The following is a 17,452-nucleotide window of genomic DNA, read 5'->3' on the forward strand; positions in this document are numbered from 1 at the left end:
GGAGCAATGCACACACATTGGGCCTGATCCAAATCCTTTCTGAAGGCAATGGAATGATTCAAAGAAGGATAAAAAAGGTCCAGAATTAGAAAAGGGAACATGCTTGCACTGAACATGCACTTTACAACCACTTAGACTTGTTTTAAAATAGTCTTTGCACTGACTTAATAATGCTTAAGCTCTTCAAGAATAGAAATGAAATTTGTTAGTTGACAAACAGAATATATTCCCTTTCTTTCTTACACAAAGCAATTGAAAAATCACTGAACACTAACCAGAAAAAATTTTCACCTTAAAAGAAATGTTAATAGGTAGTGACTGAATGTCCATAAAATGAAGGTTTAAAAGGAAGTGGTCATCTCAGTTCCACTTATGGTATCCTTACCATGTTGTTATTAACACTTTTTTCTATATTGTTTTTTACCATTGATAAAATCCAGAAGGATTTACCTTCCAGACTTTTAGTCATTACTCACATACTCCTTGTTAACAGCAACAATCACTCATAGCTAAACATTTTCTCAGTGTGCTTGGAAATATTTCCCAAGGGAAGAGGCAAAGTTATCCAACCTCTGTCTCAGCATCCATTACTCTGTCTCTTGAGCACAGGCTCTGTTATGACAGTAGGGCATAATCAAAAGCTGGGAGCAGCGTGGAAGGGCACAAGCACTTAGCAGCTCACAGGCAATTCTTTACTTCTTGCAAAACAAGTGAACTGAGGTTTCAGTGCTTCCTTTGCACAGAGTACAGTAGTTACTTTGCTTGGTCAAGATCACTTCCACTTGCTTTATAAAAGGCCATTTCTGATCTCTGTGAGTCTGTCAGAGCTCTGGTCTCATGCTTGCTTAACCCAGAGGAGCTAGATGATCACGGCTGTGTTCATCCAGCTCTTGTGAGGGTGCTAACAGAAGCTGAGGGCTTGCAGACTTTTCACACTCAGCACAGACGAAGCCTCTAAATGTCAGTCAAGACTTGGGAGAAACTTGACGTCATGGTTTTGTAAAGGTACCTGGGTTTCTGGTTTCCAGTAGCAATTCCATGATTGCAATGTAAGTTTACCCTGGAGCACAGCTAATGACTTATTCATTGGTTTGCTCAGGTGTGCATGGGATGGAATTTACCTGCTGGAACAGCTACCTGCATCTGTACGATGCACAACACAGGCAAGCATCAGCTTTCCCACAGTGTGTGCCGCAGTCAAAAGAGGTATTTTGTAACAGCACCTGAGGCTTCTCTTGAAATATACATTATTTTAGGGTTGGCAGATGACAGTACTAAAACCAGCATGTTTTGCTATTTTCTAAGGAAGGACAAAAACCTCATGCTGCACTAAATGCACTCTGTTTTCTTGCTGAATCAAAGAGAACTTAATTTTATTAATCAAAAAGTAGTAATATGAAGGAAGCAATTGTGGTTTGCTTTCATGTATGCTTCTGTAAAAGACCTAGATATGTTACATGCACACCAGGACTTCAACAGACATTAATCTAGAGGGAGAAAAAGATTGAAGTCCAACTCTATGTGTCATTTGATCATTTTGTTATTTGCCCTAAAATTAAAAGCACTTGCCTTAAAGCAACAAAATAATTGCCTTATCATCAGTCTAAAAGCTTCCCTGTTAGTATTACTTTTGTGTGTCAGTCCTTCTGTCTTGAAAATAACAATCTTGTTCCATAAACTATCAAGAAAGATGCATTTAATAGTGAAATATTCTGAAGGGAAAAGGCAAAGACATCTAACCTCTTCTGTCTTCCACTCCCTGGCATTTTCTGTCCTATCATGCCAGGCTCAGTCATGACCATGATACATAATCAAAAACAGGGAGCTGTATGGAGGCACTGCTGCTCCTAAAAGCAGCTTACTTCCAGGAGAACATGCATTAGTACACTCCCTTTTGTCAACAGCTATTTCACATTTATCAGCTTGATCCTAAATACACTTGTAATTTTCAGAAAAACTTCAGAAAGCATGCTTTCTGCTGTACAACGTAAGAATTAAATGTAAACCTGCTTCACTTAAAAGAAAATGTAGCCTGAGAGGATTTGCCGCCTTGTTTCAAGCAATGCCTGAGGTTAACCTTACCTGGGTAATGCATGCTCCAGTGAAAGCCACAATCACAGCCACAATGTTCACAGTGAGCTGGAACTGCAGGAACTTGGAGATACTGTCATAGACATTACGGCCCCACATTACAGCCTTCACAATGCTACTGAAATTGTCATCTGTTAGGATAATATCTGAGGCTTCCTTTGCAACATCTGTACCAGCAATACCCTGGAAAAAATTAATTGCGAATAAAATCACCTACTGGAAAGTACAAAGACAAGTAGAACACAGATTTCTGCATACTCATTCGAAGACCACAGTTACACAAAGACTCCCCAGTACAGTAACAGTGACTGCTGAGCATATTCTGCATTTTGTATTTGCTGGTAATTGGTAAATTGGGACTATTTTGAAAATTAATGAGGAGGTGGAAAAGGGAGTTGATGGAAAGTAGTGGAATTCATATGAAGAGATAGAGTGCTTTAAATTATCAGTTTACTGACTACCGAATTTCTGCTTAAGCTACTTTTATTGTTGAGATCTTATTTATTTAAATACATGTACAGAATTGCTAACACAAATTAGAATTACATATCTCAATATATATTACAGCTTATTAATATGTCTTTGGAGCCAGAATATGTTGAGAAGATAACATCTTTACATATAGAGATGGATTTTACCAAATCAAAATAGTACTCAACTGTTGTGAAGAACACTGAGTTCATTTTTCTGAACTGGCATAGGATTCTGCATATATTCAGAAATTACCTTAGATAAAATATTGAAAAAATATCAAAACAAGACCTCTGAATTTATCACTGTAAATTAAAGGATTCTGAAGTAACATAACCCGCACCCTCCAATTTATTGCTTCACTGAACGAGTAAATAATTTTCTCAACATTTCATGAATGAAAAAAACTCTGTTATGGCAAGCTTATAAAGATATGGCAAGTTTATAATGACATAAACAGCAATAAATATCTTTAAGATTATACCATTGCAAAGCCAACATCAGCTTTTTTAAGTGCTGGTCCATCATTGGTTCCATCACCAGTCACAGCTACAACCTGCCTCTGTTCCACCTGCGTGCTGTCAATAATACCTGCAAAAAATGTATATGTGTGTGTATACGTACATACATATAAAATAATCAGCAAGATAAACCCTCCTTCTAAAAAGTAGCAGGGTCTGTGTAATATACCCAGCATAAGTCCTACAGACATTAATAGAGTTTATTCTTAAGGAAAATAAGCAGTGTCATCACTACAATACACTACTAGACATCACTACTAGAATTTCTATGAAAAGGTTTAATCCTGCAACATTAAAACATCAACAAAACTTGCACAGATTTCAAAGGGAATGGGATCATCTCATGAAGTTCTTGAAGATTTCTACTATTTAAAATTATGTGTCCAAGAAAACCCATTTCAGCCCAGCTCTCTGATTAAACTTCAACAGAAATATTTTGCTGAAGACTTAAGTTCATGCTTAAAGCTTTCCTAAACTGTCTTAACTGTAATATCTGCTTCACTGGGATGTCTTCCAGGAATCAGTTTAACCTAAAGATAACAAATGGCACTGATGAATTTTATTTAGCTGGAGCCAAATTAGCATTTTAACAGAGACGTGTCCAGCTCTGCCAAACATGATTAAGAAGATATATCCTTTAAATTCTGTAGTCACACATTTTAATACAACAGACATAATAAAATATTTCTAGTTCCTTTCATCAAAGGATCTCAAAATTAATACACTTTAAACACTTAATGAATCAAATTTCACCCAACTAGCACAAAGGAAAGTATTTTCCACTTATGGAGATGGGGAAAGTAAAGATTAAATAGCATTTCTAAGGTCACAGAAGAAGCTCTGTATTTTAATTGGATAGAAACTATTCTCCACTCATATTTTATTTCCATGTCAGTCTATTTGTCAACTGCGTATAGGAACACAGGATTTCTGTGCAAGATACAAGAACAACTCTCCGTATTAGCAACTTAGCAAAAGAAGCTTGTCATTTTTTTCCCCCCAACAAATTTTTCACAAAGCTGTATCCTCTCAAAAACAATTATCAAAACCTACCCAGTGTGAAAAGCTCTCCTTCTACTCCGGAAAAAATAACTCATATATCAGATAACTAAGTAGGAATAGGAAATTGCAGATTAGAGAGCAAAAGCTGCCTTTTGGCAAAGTTCAGGCTTATCAGGTACCCAGAAGATTGCAAAGCAGTACAGAGGCAGTAAATGACTTGTATTTTTTCAGTCTTATGAAAATCAGGAAAAAAAAAACACCACTTTCCATTGGCAGCATGAACTCTCATAAATAGCATATTATTCTGATAAGGTCTTATATTCAGAGTTTTCAGTTTGTTGGGGTGATTTGCCTTTGCTATTACTGAACAAGCAGGAACATCAGCTGCACTACTGTTTAAAGTATTTATATTTGTCTTCATTTCTTGTTGTTAACACATCCTTTGATGTTAAATTAGTACTCTAAGCTTCTGCAGAAATAACTTAAAACTGCGATGCATCATGCTATTAACAGCTCCAAACAGGTAAAGAGCAGGAGTTTAAAAAATCAGTCCCACTTCCCGCACTTCACGTTTGCTTTGAACCTCTCCCAACTGGATCCCAAGTGGGAGCACAGCCCAGAGGAAGGTCAGGAGGCCTGAGCAAATGACCTCCTAAAAGGTATAAATAGCGGCCTCGTGCCAGTGATCACATTACCCAACTGCTGTGCATCAGTCAATTGCTGGATGCTGCCGAGCCATTTATAAGGTTTAGCAGTCATTTACAAGGTTTAGTTGTCATTTTTATCCATAAAAGCAAACTGGGCAGCTGTGATAAGCAAAACACCCTCCAGAGCAGAGAGCTGCATAAAATTGACAGTTGTGGAAAGGCAGAGATGAAATGCTCTCTCGTACCAGCAGCAGCCCAGCCACACATCTCCCGCTAATTGAACACTGCTGGTGCCATTAGAACTAGGTCAAGTACATGGAACAGATGTGCCTGCATGGACGTAAGCGCTATTCACAGGAAGAGAGAAGATCTTTGAGGAACTTTCATTTGTTTGTTAGTCACATTTCTAAAATGGAACAGCATTATTTGGGATTCAGAGGATTCACCATAGCTATTCATCCTCCTCCTCCTCCTCCTCCCTGCTTCCTCACATTTCTGAATGGTTGTCTTCTTTCCAGCAATTTCCCCTTTCCTACCCATGTTTCCTTTTACTTTTCTTTCTTTTTTTGATATCTTTCTGTTAATAGTTGAGATAAGGTTTCCTCTCAAGAATTTTTTTCAGTACTGAGTAATATGTGTGTATATATTTTATAAAAAGTGTAAGGAGAGAAAAACAGTCACGCCTAGGAAAGGTTGTCTCTCCGTAGTCTTGAGCTATGGAGAACAACTGCTTCAGAGATCAGTGAAGCATTTGAATAAGGCTATGACCTGACAGACTGCCAATGGAGAGGATGCCCAGTTTTTTACCATTCACTGGCCTTTCCACTCCTTCACAACAACTAAAAAGAAAATTCAGTATTAATTAATCATGTCTAAGTGCCGGGACAATTCTTCAAGATACACTTCTTTATTTCAGTTGAATGCTTATACACAGTATTTTAATAAAACAGGTCTGCAAAGTACAGCAAGGGAATTCCTGAAACACAGCAAAACTTCTTCCCAAAGCAAACAGCCTTCACTATTTCACTGCTCTGTTGCCTCATCTTAAGCTTTCTGGCAACAATTTTTCTCTGCCAAAAATAATTTTGTTCAACAGCTGCAGAAATACACCTAGAGCATAAAACTATGGTATGTTCCACACACAGATTGCGCTGATGGTGCAGAAATTAGGGGAGAAGTAGTGTGCCTTTTATAAGGCATCAGTTTTTCAGAGTAAGGCAACTTGCTTCTTATGAGTGAAGATCCTTTTTTTTTTTTTTTTTTAAACAACTGTGTATAGCTATCAAGAGGGGCACTACATGCACAACCTGCTATAAAAGATACCAGCATTGCACGCACAACTAAAAGGAAAATACATCATATACCTCCCACCTAACACCAAGCAAGCGTTAAATCAAATCCATTCTGGATAACATTGTAAAGAATATTAATCAACAGTGTGTCTTCCATTTCTTTTACAAGGAAACTCTCTACACCCATCGCTCAGATCAAAAACATCAAATGCAGCCTCAGGGTTCACTTTATTGCAGAATAAATACCACTTTATTTTAACAACTCTTACTTGCACAGCCACCCTTAGAGTCATGTCAGTAAGAAACTGTCGGTTTAGGGGAGAAAAAAAAATCCTGGTTTAGATGTCTCTTCCTTGTCTACTGATTAATGCAAAACAGAGGCAGATGGGGAAAACTTAGCCACAGTAAAACACTCAAAGATGTAATCTTCATCAGTTCAGGTGTTATTGATGCAGGATAGTTGATGATCCTGTATATTTACACATATTTATCTTTCTTTGACAAACTGATCATAGACAGATACAGTAATACATTTTCATATGCATGATCTGTTCAGATTAGTTTTTAACACATCCTAAATTTTTAATCTCCTTGATAGTCTAACAGGAACTTGAGATATCTGTCTGAAAGAGAGAAATTAAATTAAATTTAGTTACAGGCTTAAGTATGTGCAGGAATAGATCTTTAGAGGTTAATGTAAAAACTTTACATATAACATTACAGACAGAATTGGTAATTGTTAAGCAAATAGTGTTCCACAGAGTTCATGATATTAGAATACACTGGAGAAAAATATGGCTAAAATGCATGGATTTCCATACTGAATATGCACTATCAATGTGCTTTGTATTATAAGCCTGAAACATAATAGGGGAACCTTGAAAGCATCAGGGTCTTCCACAAAGTGAAGACTTAAAACAGACTGTCAAGACCTATGGTATTTACAGAATATAGAACTCTAGATTCAAACACAGAATCCTGCTGCCTTTAAACTATTTTTACATTCACCACTTTAGGGAAGAATTGGAAGACTTGGAAGAATTGGTAGTGAAACATTTTAGTTTCACTGAAACACTTTGTGTTGATGATAAACCATTTTGACAATTTAAAAAAAAATCTACATCTACTTCAAAGCCATAAATATTTGAGAGAACACTATCTGCCCAACCTGGAATGCTGAACAGTGCCTTTCTCTAGTCCCTTAACAGTACTGAAAACAAAAATGCAAAATAAAAATGATCCTTTTGCTGGGTGGGATTGTGCTATGTTAAGGAGAAAAAATATTCTCTCCAGCAGCTGTATGTCACTAAAAATTAAAAAAGGTTATTTTGTGATGTGTGTTTTTGCCCTAGAGCAGATAGAGAATACATCAAAGAAGAGAAAATCCTCTTGATCCCTCAAGTGTCTGAGAAACACATAACATTTTAACAACAGGACCAAAACTAGTGAACATTTAAATAGTTTATTTTAACTTTTAATGGTCCTTGGAGTATTACAAGCCAAAAAATTCCATTATAATTTCCACAGACTTGTTCTTGAACTTCATTAGATACTTAATTGCTCTATCATTTGACCTTGTTGCATCTCTAAAACTTTAATGGTACTAGTTACATAAGGTACTAGTTACATAAGTCATTCAGTAGTAGTAAATATTTTTTGGATTATCAAAGTGCACAAGCTATAAAACATCAATAATTTGTTGCTTATTTCTCTTCAGCTATTTACTGATTTCATTTAGCCTGGCGTTGTTTATATTTTCCTCTTAAGGGAAAATCCTGCATGATTCAAATGAGTACTCCCAAGGGACTTATTTAATCCATTTTATGAAACACAAATTGTTGTGTGTTTCTGAAGCAAATAATCTATATTGGGCTTTACAAGTCATGTCCTATGTGAGCCATAAGATAATATTTTGCATGCATTAGGGAATCACAGAATGGCTGAGGTTGGAAGGGACCTCTGGAGATCGTCTAGTCCAACCCCCCTGTTCAAACAGGATCACCTAGAGCAGGTTGCCCAGGAGAAAGTGAAGAGACTTCAGCTAACTTTGTGCTGTTTTAATTCTGAGCTGTGGAGCTAATAACTTTGTTGCCTAAATAGCACCTGCAGGAACTTACAGGGTCCTGAATGAGTAACAGCTGCACGCCTCCAGCTGCCCCCTCCCATTAACTATGCCAGAGCTATAAGATTCCTCATTTCTCCTGAATGAGCCATGCTTCCAGAGCTCTGCTCATAGGCTGGGCCCAATCCCAAAGGTACACCAATGAGCATGGGAATTGTTGCCGGGCTTCAAACTTCAAGTGGAACTTTTGCTCTAAAGTCATTTAAGCATTTTCAAAAATTCCATCCAACTCAAAGGCTGTTGTAATCAGTCACATGTGGAGTCATATCAATACAGCTTTGTCACCCCAAAAGGATAAAGCCAGAAACTATTTCTTACCTTAATCTGAATTATTTTTTAAGTAGGCAACTGTCTGAAAACATCTTTTCAAGGCCAGAAACGATGCTATCCTTGATCATAAATTTTCTAGTTTAATAAACTGGCTTTTAAGTATAAGCTTCAAGGTCAACAGAATAAGATATCAAGCCAACAAGAAGTGTGGGTTACAGATTTAAATACAGCTATATAAAGAACACTGCAAACACATCCCTCTTTTACAGGAGCATTGCATCTGCAGATGGTGTGGTAAGAAAACATGGTTTGTACGGTGCAGTTTTTATAGGACAAAACCAGATTCTAAAAATACATCCAGAAATCCAAAGGAAGTCAATGCAAACTGTAGAATTGGATGAGCCCATAGGAAAATGGAATCATCTTAGAATACATATCTCCTTGCAATTGATGCTAAAGAGGACAGCTCCTAGTTACGCGATATCAGAAAACTGCTTTTGTAACATGAAAAGTTTTTGTCTTAGAATGCTATTTTGAAATAATTGTCTGAGAACAGATGCATAAAACTTGACTACTGGTGATGTACTCTAAATGAGCTTGTTCTTGTTTTCTTCATGAATAGGCATATGCAAAGATGAGAAAACCCATCCTCCCCCTTGTTTGTATGAAGAGCAAACCATTTCTCATTAATGTTTTACCCCTGAAAAGCAAACACACATTTTCCCTTCCCACTGAGAGCCTCATTCTACTCCAATGAAAAGTCATGAGGAAAATAAGAGATTACATGACAAGGAACTTGGCTGCCAAGAAAACTTGCTTGGATTACACATATGACACTGATATGTTATTAACAGCTCAGATACTGTTTTAACAGTTTACAATGCAAAACACAAAGTCAAGAATACTTTGATAAGTTTGATGCTATTTTAGGCATACTCGCACATGGAGATTGTATGCGCTCACCTTTTACCAAAGTGTGCTTGTCAGTGGGAGATGAGCGAGCAAGCACTCGAAGCTTTGGCCAGATTTTGTCAATCCGTTCTTGCTCAATCTGAAAATAACAGTAAAATTCTTAGTTTGTGATAAGCAAAATGCAAATATATTCGTGTCCATGTAGCAGATGATTCACTTCACCACTCAGATCTGGAACTTTTCTCCAAAATCACAGAACAAATTACAGCAGTAACAATAAACACTGGAATGGAAGGCAAGGTCAAAAAAACAAACAGTTTTCTACTAACCAAAATCAGTTGTTGGCTAGTGTAGGTCAGATGTGCCGCAGTATCCAAACAGCTTTTCTTATTACCTTTATGGATAACTCCACTCAGAAACATGACTTTAGATGGAAGATAGGGAAGTTCCTCAAAGTGGATGAAACACGTTTACAAGTAAGAGTGTTATTAGGCGCTGACTTACTAAATTCTACATATGAATCCAAGTTCTTCACCTCATTTTGTCACCAATAAAGGCAGGATTTTGTCTGTATAACCATTAGTGATAAGAACAAATCCAATATAGCACATATTATGTTACCAGGAGTCTATCAGTCAGTTGCGAGGAGCAAATGACTGTGTCCATTAGTGATGAACTCAAGGATACAGCACTTTTAAAAAGCTGGCTTCAATAGCCTATATGTTGGCTCTACAAGAGAAGCTAAAAACCTCCTGAAGAACAGATTAAGTTATTCAGGTCATTAGACTGAGTGGATATAGAAGTACATGAATTAGATAAAGTGGTATAAAATAAAGAAATGAGAGTAGTTGGTTCTTACTACAGACTGCATTTTTTAGGAAATGTAGACATATTACTATTGAGTTCTTTCTCCTCTTTGCCAACAAAACTGTTCTTAATATGCTTAGTTTTGATTACGTATAGACCAATGCTATGGTTCAAAAAAACTGTTGAATGAAGCTGGTCCTAAACTGGTAATAGCTCTGCACAAGCAACTTACCAATGCATGACAAGTAATGACTAGATTTTCAATAGCATTTTGAATTACAAAAGGTTACTGCTAGAAAAAAGTACCAGTCTCTCTGGGTAGTCTTTGCTGAAATGAGGTACACATCAGTGCAAAAGAAGCGACATTTCAGTGTTCACGCTATTTTTATAACATGTATGGCTTTAGAATATGAATTACCTCCCCCTTCTCATTTCGAATCCTTCTGTTAAACTCTTTCCCTTCAAGGCAGAGAAAGTCCTCTCCTGGATGAATGATTCCACATTTTATGGCAATGGCACGCGCTGTGTTGATGTTGTCTCCAGTGACCATGCGGACTGTAATTCCAGCGCGCTGGCACTTTCTTATGGCTTCAGGGACCTACAAAAGCAATATATCAGGGAATGAAAATTCTAGATATGAGATACCAGATGTTTCCCCACAGAATATTTGGGAGCTGAGAAGCTTCAAGAAACAAAAATAGAGGTCATACATATTATGGCTACCTGGCTTTTATGCAGTTGAGGTTACACCGCAGTCAAGACAAATCTTGTAGGGAGTGTACAGAAATTGTTTTTCACATCAGTTGCCTAAAGATTCTCCTGACTTTAGTGCAAAGGAGCTCTGTGGCTTTTTTGGACCTTTAGCATCGAAGTATAGCATGCTGAAATTAGCATTTTACACATACGTGAAAACATGAACTGAGTATACATGTATTTTTTAAAGAAAAATTATCTACCTTCTGATTCAAACTTTCCTTTCAATAAGATTATCTAAAAAGTCATTATAATTTAGCACCATGCAATAATTCATGCATATCATCAGGTGAAATTCCTAAATATACATGAGTTTAAAATTTTACAAATAATTTACGTATTTATTTCGAAACTGAATCATGCTTTTAGTTATACTCCTTTTAGTATGAGACTGACTTTTCCTGTTGCACAGTATGCAATGCAAGAATTCAATGTATAACAGGGTCCATGAGACTAATGTGGGACTAACATTGACTGGACATCATATACAGCTTATTTTAAAATAAAACAGTTTTTGGTAAAGAAAATGTGCAAATGCTAAGAAATGGATTCCTAATAATTAAAGAAAGCTCTTTTAATACAGCAACCTGGGTATATGAAGTAAGTGCCAATAGAAAGGCTATATATCTAGAATTCAATGTTGGACAGAAAATAAATTCAATTCCCTTAAACTATATTAAAATTAATGATAATTTATTGCTTATTAATTAATCACTCTAAACAGTGAATGCAGTTTCATCACGCTTTTGTATCATTATGAAAGCATTTTTTTCAAGAAAAAATAACAATATTCTTGGACATGGATGAATAAAAAGTGTGTTTTAACACTTCATGAGCAGTCTAGATTGATAGCTGCAGTGCAGCACCACTTCTCCTAATTTCCAGTTTTACTTAGGAGAGGCTAAGCGCCTCACAGGACTCCTCCTGAAAACAGCAACCCATCCCAGAGCTGCAGGCAGCCACAGGAGAAGATGGCAAAGGCCCGGTGTGAAGCAGCCCGGCTGCACCGGCCGTGAAGCGCGGGGAGGCGCGCGAGTAGAGAAGCGACCGTCCGTTCAGCCGAGAGGAAAAAGACCCCCAGAAGAGGAGCGTGACTTGGATTAGTCTCTGAACATTAGGCAGCGATGCAGAGTAAGCTTGCAGACGGTGTGAAGGTTACCCCGCTAGTTAAAGCGGCGCCGAAGGCCTAGACGGAGCTGGTGGCTCTGCAGTGTTGCCTAACTTTACGTAAGGCACACACAAAGCCGCATTTGAATACATTCCCCAAATGCATGCACTTGACCACTGACTGCAAATTGGTGTTTTATTATCAGCTGAGCTCCTGCAGATGACATACTGATATACCTAAACTAACTGGATTGTCTGACTTCAATGAATTATGCTGATAATCATCGATTTTCTAGAGAAACTATTAAGCAAAGGATATGATTATGAAAACAATTTTCATTTAAAAATAATTTATCAATAATTTCCACAACACACAAAATATTATCCTATTTAGTTTAAGAAAGGGTGGCAGAATGGAGATTCCTGGCTGGAATAATAAGGCCTCGCTCTGCTCTCCTGCCCGTTCAGCGCAGCTTGCTAATCACGACTTTTACCGCAGATGCAGGTGCACTGTAGAACTCAACGCAAGCTCAAGAGTGGATTAATCTCATTCAGTCTTATCTCATTTCTAGCGCAGAAAACGTTAAGAGAAGGAGCCACCACATACAACAGGGCAGTGTTAGTTTTGTGCATTGCTAGATGCTTCTGCTTCCTCCAGAGCTGCAAGCGGGGGCCGCCGCTGGGGCGGGACGTTGCCTTTCGCTTGGTGGCTACTGCTATGGCCCAGCGCGGCCAGTGCTGCACTTCAGTGATTTCATGGGGCCAGCAAGGCCTCTCTTTTCCAAAATGCCTCTCTAACCTAACAGCTAGAGGAGGACCAGATGAATACTTTTCTCCTGACTATGAGGAAATCACTTTGCCCCCCAGACTGCATCCAGAGGACGTGCTGTTTGCAAAGGACTCTGTCCGTACGGACTACGCCAGCAAGGAAAAGATGCAGTAAGGGACAGAGGTTTAGTCTTCCCCCGAGCTGTACCCTGGAAGAATTTGCTTCAAGTGCTTGAAGGCTCTGTAAAGTTATGAAACAGCCTCCAAGGGGGGACGTACAAACAGATTACGTGTATTACTTAAGTAAACGTCTCCTGATTTACCCATTTTCCACATTAATAATGCTGATTATATTCCATTTGCCAATGTGGAAAACCCTTAGTATCCACTTTACTGTGGGGACCCTTGTGCATGGGGTACGACAGGTTTAGATGACTATCTGTAAATCCAACATGGAGTAAGAACCATGCAGGAGAAAAATAAATTACAGCACAAACACAAAAACTAGAAATATTCAGATAAAGTGCCAGTCCTATTCAACAAGGTCATGGGAGGACAACCTAGTTTCAAATGCACCTCAAACTCATACATAACAAGAGAAATAATTCTATTTTCCTCTTCTCTTATTTTTGGACAGCTGGTGGGCGGTATCTGGTTGAACACTGTGTACAGTAATTATGGTTAAAATATTGTTCATATTTTTTTTATTGCTATAGGGAAGAGAGAGTGTTGGCAGACTGAGTAGGCAGTGGAAGCTGACATTTTCCATCAGTTTGCAGAATTTAAGTATACATTTTTAAAATTTGATTTTATTTTCTACCCACAAAGAAAATCTTTTAATGCATGCATGCATAAGTTATCCAATGCAGGAATACATATTGGAATCAAAGTGACAAATAAACAGGTGAAATTTGGAAGTGATTTATGTATTTTCCCTTGGTGAGGTTCAACTTTCAATTTAGAGAAGTACAGTGACTAGAATTCGAATGTGATACTTGCTTTCCACATAAATCACATGCAATCTTAGAGGAAGTTCTGTGTTTTTCCCCCCAGAAATAACAGATTGTAGGTGTACTTTGGCAAATTAGTAAGAGCCAGACTCACTGAAATCAATTCAAAAAGAATGTCAAAATCAACAGACAAATCTCTACAGGCACAAGACATGATTCTATTTGGTCTTTATCAAAAAATAACATAAATAAAGACCTAATACAAAAGCAAAATATCTCGCAGGTAGTTCAGTGCATGATAAAAAGGCTACTGATAATGAATAAATCTGAATTTAGTCTCTGAATTAATCAACCTAAATAAACAAGGAGGTATGCAATATGCAGTGTAAAAGTCATGGGTGTCCCCTGGTTATGCTCCAGTTAAAGCTGGTCAGCTGCTGGATATTACTGTTGAATAATTCATCCAGATAGTATCTGTTAACGTATGGAAGGCAATGCGAGTGCAAGAAAGCACCCTACAGTATATTCATCACAGGCGCAGCGCTCTTACCTCCGAAACCATGCTAACGTGGCACCGCTAACGCTGCAGGCGTTCACGTATCTGAACACGCCAAGGATGCACACTAACACCACACACAGGAGTTCGGTGGCAACGGCATACTATAATTTTACATGTGTTAACTCCAAAGATCATGTTAGGGAAAAGGAAAAATTGAGGCTTTCCCAGTAGAAACATAACTTAAGGGAAATGAAAGGCTGTGAGTCGGCGACATTGCATTGGTAGTACCTAATCTACCATCTCCGGCAGGATAAATCCTGACATCCACGAATACCCAGAATATTAGTAAAATTGTAGTTGTTAATAATATTGCTCATTTTTATGTTCTTTTCCTCCTACAGGAAACATTCTGAAAATTCAAAAAATCCAATGGTGTTTCTATTTAATAAATGTACTTATTTCTGGCAAAATAGTAAGGTACCTTATCAACATCTTACTATTTGCAGCTACACTGGTAATTTTAGTGCTATCCAATTCCTACTAAGTCAGATATTTCACACCTAGCTGGTTTTCTGAAAACTTTGTTTTTGTTCTGTCGTGGGGTTTTTTGGAGTATTTCTTTCTCCTAAGGTATTGCTGCTGCTTTTTACCCATGTGTGGATTGGTAATAATTTAAACATTGTTTTAAATGTTCTTATTATGTTATTACCACCCTAAAACAGTCAGAAGGTTCCAGGAGGAAAGCTCCCCAAAACCAAAGTCCTGAAACAACTGTAGCGTTGTCCAACATTTGCTGAAATGATAAAGATTTTATCGTATGTCTTGCAACGAGATAAGTGTTACAGCATATTTCAGTGCTAAACTACAAGATATTCCCTACACTATTCAAATAATTCTCTAGAAATAAAATAGTCTGCTGCCTTCTTTGATCCTTTACATAGACATCAGGTTTGACGTCCTTACTTTAGCAGCACTATTCATTTTTACCTCAAGCTCCTAAGAAATTATCCCCTATGAGATGAGAGCAGCTCTCTCATAAAACATACTCATAACAATCACATGAAAAGGATAGTTTGCAGCTATTTTAAATAATAACTGCAAATCCCACTGCTACCCATTCCCTCAGTCTGTGATACCACCCATACCCTGACTTAAGGCTATTTCCAACAATATGTATCATGAATCAGTTCTGGAGGGAAAGGGGACTGATTCACAGTTTTGGTGGTCACTGGTTAAAAACCTTCTGAGTTTATTATATGAGCTAGAGCATTAGGAGTGGGATCCATGAAGACAGAATATTTTTAAAATATTTTAAAATACTTAAAAAAAATTTTAAAGACATGCAATGTCAGATGCAGGGGCAGATGGATTAGCAGCAAGAGACCAGACGATGATGGATAAAGTAAATGCTGTTTATCACATGACTGCAGAGATATGGGACTTATCATATAGTTTTCACCTAACCAAGACTTTCTTTATATTATGCCCTTCTTGATACTGAAAAAAGCCAAGAAACGCCCTTGTCCTGTAAGGTACAGTTATACAATTTGTCCCTCTGGTTGCAATTATACCGTGCTAATTTCCTCATACATTTTCCAAAGTTACTGCAACCAGGAGCATATAAAAGCCTATTTCATAGGGGACCCAGGGAAAAAAATCAATCTCTATAACCAGATTAGTGTATACTTCTGATGTTTTAGCAAAAAAACAGTTTTCCTAACACGTCTAGCGTTGCCACCCATTCTAAATGGATCAAACATAAAGATTTAGACATTATTAATAAAGAAAAGACCTAGCAAAAATGTAAAATGAGACAGAAGAGCAAAAAAAAAGACAAAGACTGGAACCAAGCTACTTCCTTTTTCAGCATCAAGACCTCCCTCATTTTGTGCAAAGGCAATCCGAGTCATCCTGGAGGGACCTTACCCCAGAGCAACCTGCTGGGGTAGGTTCCTGCGCCGTGCCCGTGTCCCGCCGTGCCCGCACAGCCCGGGAGCAGCGTCCCGGGGGAGATACGGGCAGGCTCACGCTTTCCCCCTGCCCGCTGGTACTGCTTCCAACTGCACAATGAAACTAATCGTCCACTGTCACGGTTAATTATCCGGCGCCCTACACATATGTCAGACACCACTGTCCCTTAGCCTGCCCCTTTGCACTACTGGGCTAATATAATTTGCAAGTGTAGTAGCAGGTTCGGTCTCATGACATCCCGCTGCTTCAGTTTTTTACTGCTCACAACCTAGGAGTTATAAACAACTGCTTTTATTTCAGATCTCAAGTTGTAAAAATTTTCAGGCAGGCCAAAATGAAGACATAACCAAACATAAAGAGTAATTTGTCACATGCTTCCCATGTGCATGTGTAATACCGATTTTCTCAGCTGAGTTATTTGAAATTTTAATCAAATTTTACAAGCCATCCATGAAATCTGCAGCCTTTCTACAGCAAAGCTTTTCACTGTCCAAGTACAGCATGAAAAATGTTGTTACTGAGTAGCCACCATTTACAAGCCCAATACCATTAGTGAAATGGCAACTGCTTTTGTAAAACACACAACTTCCTCCAAGATTGCATGTGATTTATGTGGAAAGGGAGTATCACATTCGAATTATAATCACTGCACTTCTCTAAATTGAAAGCTGCCCCTCACCAAGGAAAAAAATCATCCTTTATCTCTGGGAGCATAACAAAATTTTTGCTATCTGAGCTCCTGTACACTATTTCATGAGACATGATCGCATCATCACAGTCCTATAGTTCACAAAGCCCTATTTTTCTATATTTAAATACCAGTTGATTAATAGTTGACTTTTATCAAGTTAATTACTTGATGTTTTAATCAACTAAGGTCCATTTTTAAAGTTGCCTTCCTCCTTCTTTGACAGAGTTAAAAAAAAAAAAAAAAACCTGCAAGACTATTAGTTCAATGTATGTTCAACTCTCAGGGAAATGCTTTATAACATAAGAACATGACATACCTCTGGCCTTACTGGGTCTTCGATGCCAACAACACAAATGCAAGTGAGGTCCGATAAAATGTCATTTTCGTTGTCCCAGTCAGGCTCTGGGCTGCTGCTGAAGTCCCGGAAGGCGACACAGATAGTTCTCAGTCCATCGCAGGCCATGGGCTCAATCACTTTCTTCACCATTTCATCACGGTCACGTGGTCTGAAGATACGAGGTTCACCAGCTGCATTAAGGATCCTGGAACACCTTTTTTTTAGTTAAAAAAAAAAAAAT

At 37.9% G+C, this 17,452-nt stretch overlaps 1 protein-coding gene across 10 annotated transcripts in view; it reads right to left on the reverse strand.

The window, feature by feature from the left end:
* ATP2B2 (ATPase plasma membrane Ca2+ transporting 2) overlaps positions 1-17,452 on the reverse strand; it is a 276,349-nt gene that overhangs the window by 37,090 nt on the left and 221,807 nt on the right. For all 10 annotated transcript variants that reach the window (XM_067303868.1, XM_067303867.1, XM_013945288.2 and 7 more), the window contains exons 13-17: positions 17,191-17,425; positions 10,554-10,733; positions 9,380-9,467; positions 3,047-3,153; positions 2,083-2,274 (exon numbers count right to left, since the gene is read on the reverse strand). In XM_067303868.1, the coding sequence (XP_067159969.1) occupies positions 2,083-2,274; positions 3,047-3,153; positions 9,380-9,467; positions 10,554-10,733; positions 17,191-17,425 (802 nt within the window). The remainder of the gene's footprint in view (positions 1-2,082; positions 2,275-3,046; positions 3,154-9,379; positions 9,468-10,553; positions 10,734-17,190; positions 17,426-17,452) is intronic.

Source organism: Apteryx mantelli, chromosome 12, assembly GCF_036417845.1.
Source record: "Apteryx mantelli isolate bAptMan1 chromosome 12, bAptMan1.hap1, whole genome shotgun sequence".
In the NCBI taxonomy this organism is placed as follows: domain Eukaryota; kingdom Metazoa; phylum Chordata; class Aves; order Apterygiformes; family Apterygidae; genus Apteryx; species Apteryx mantelli.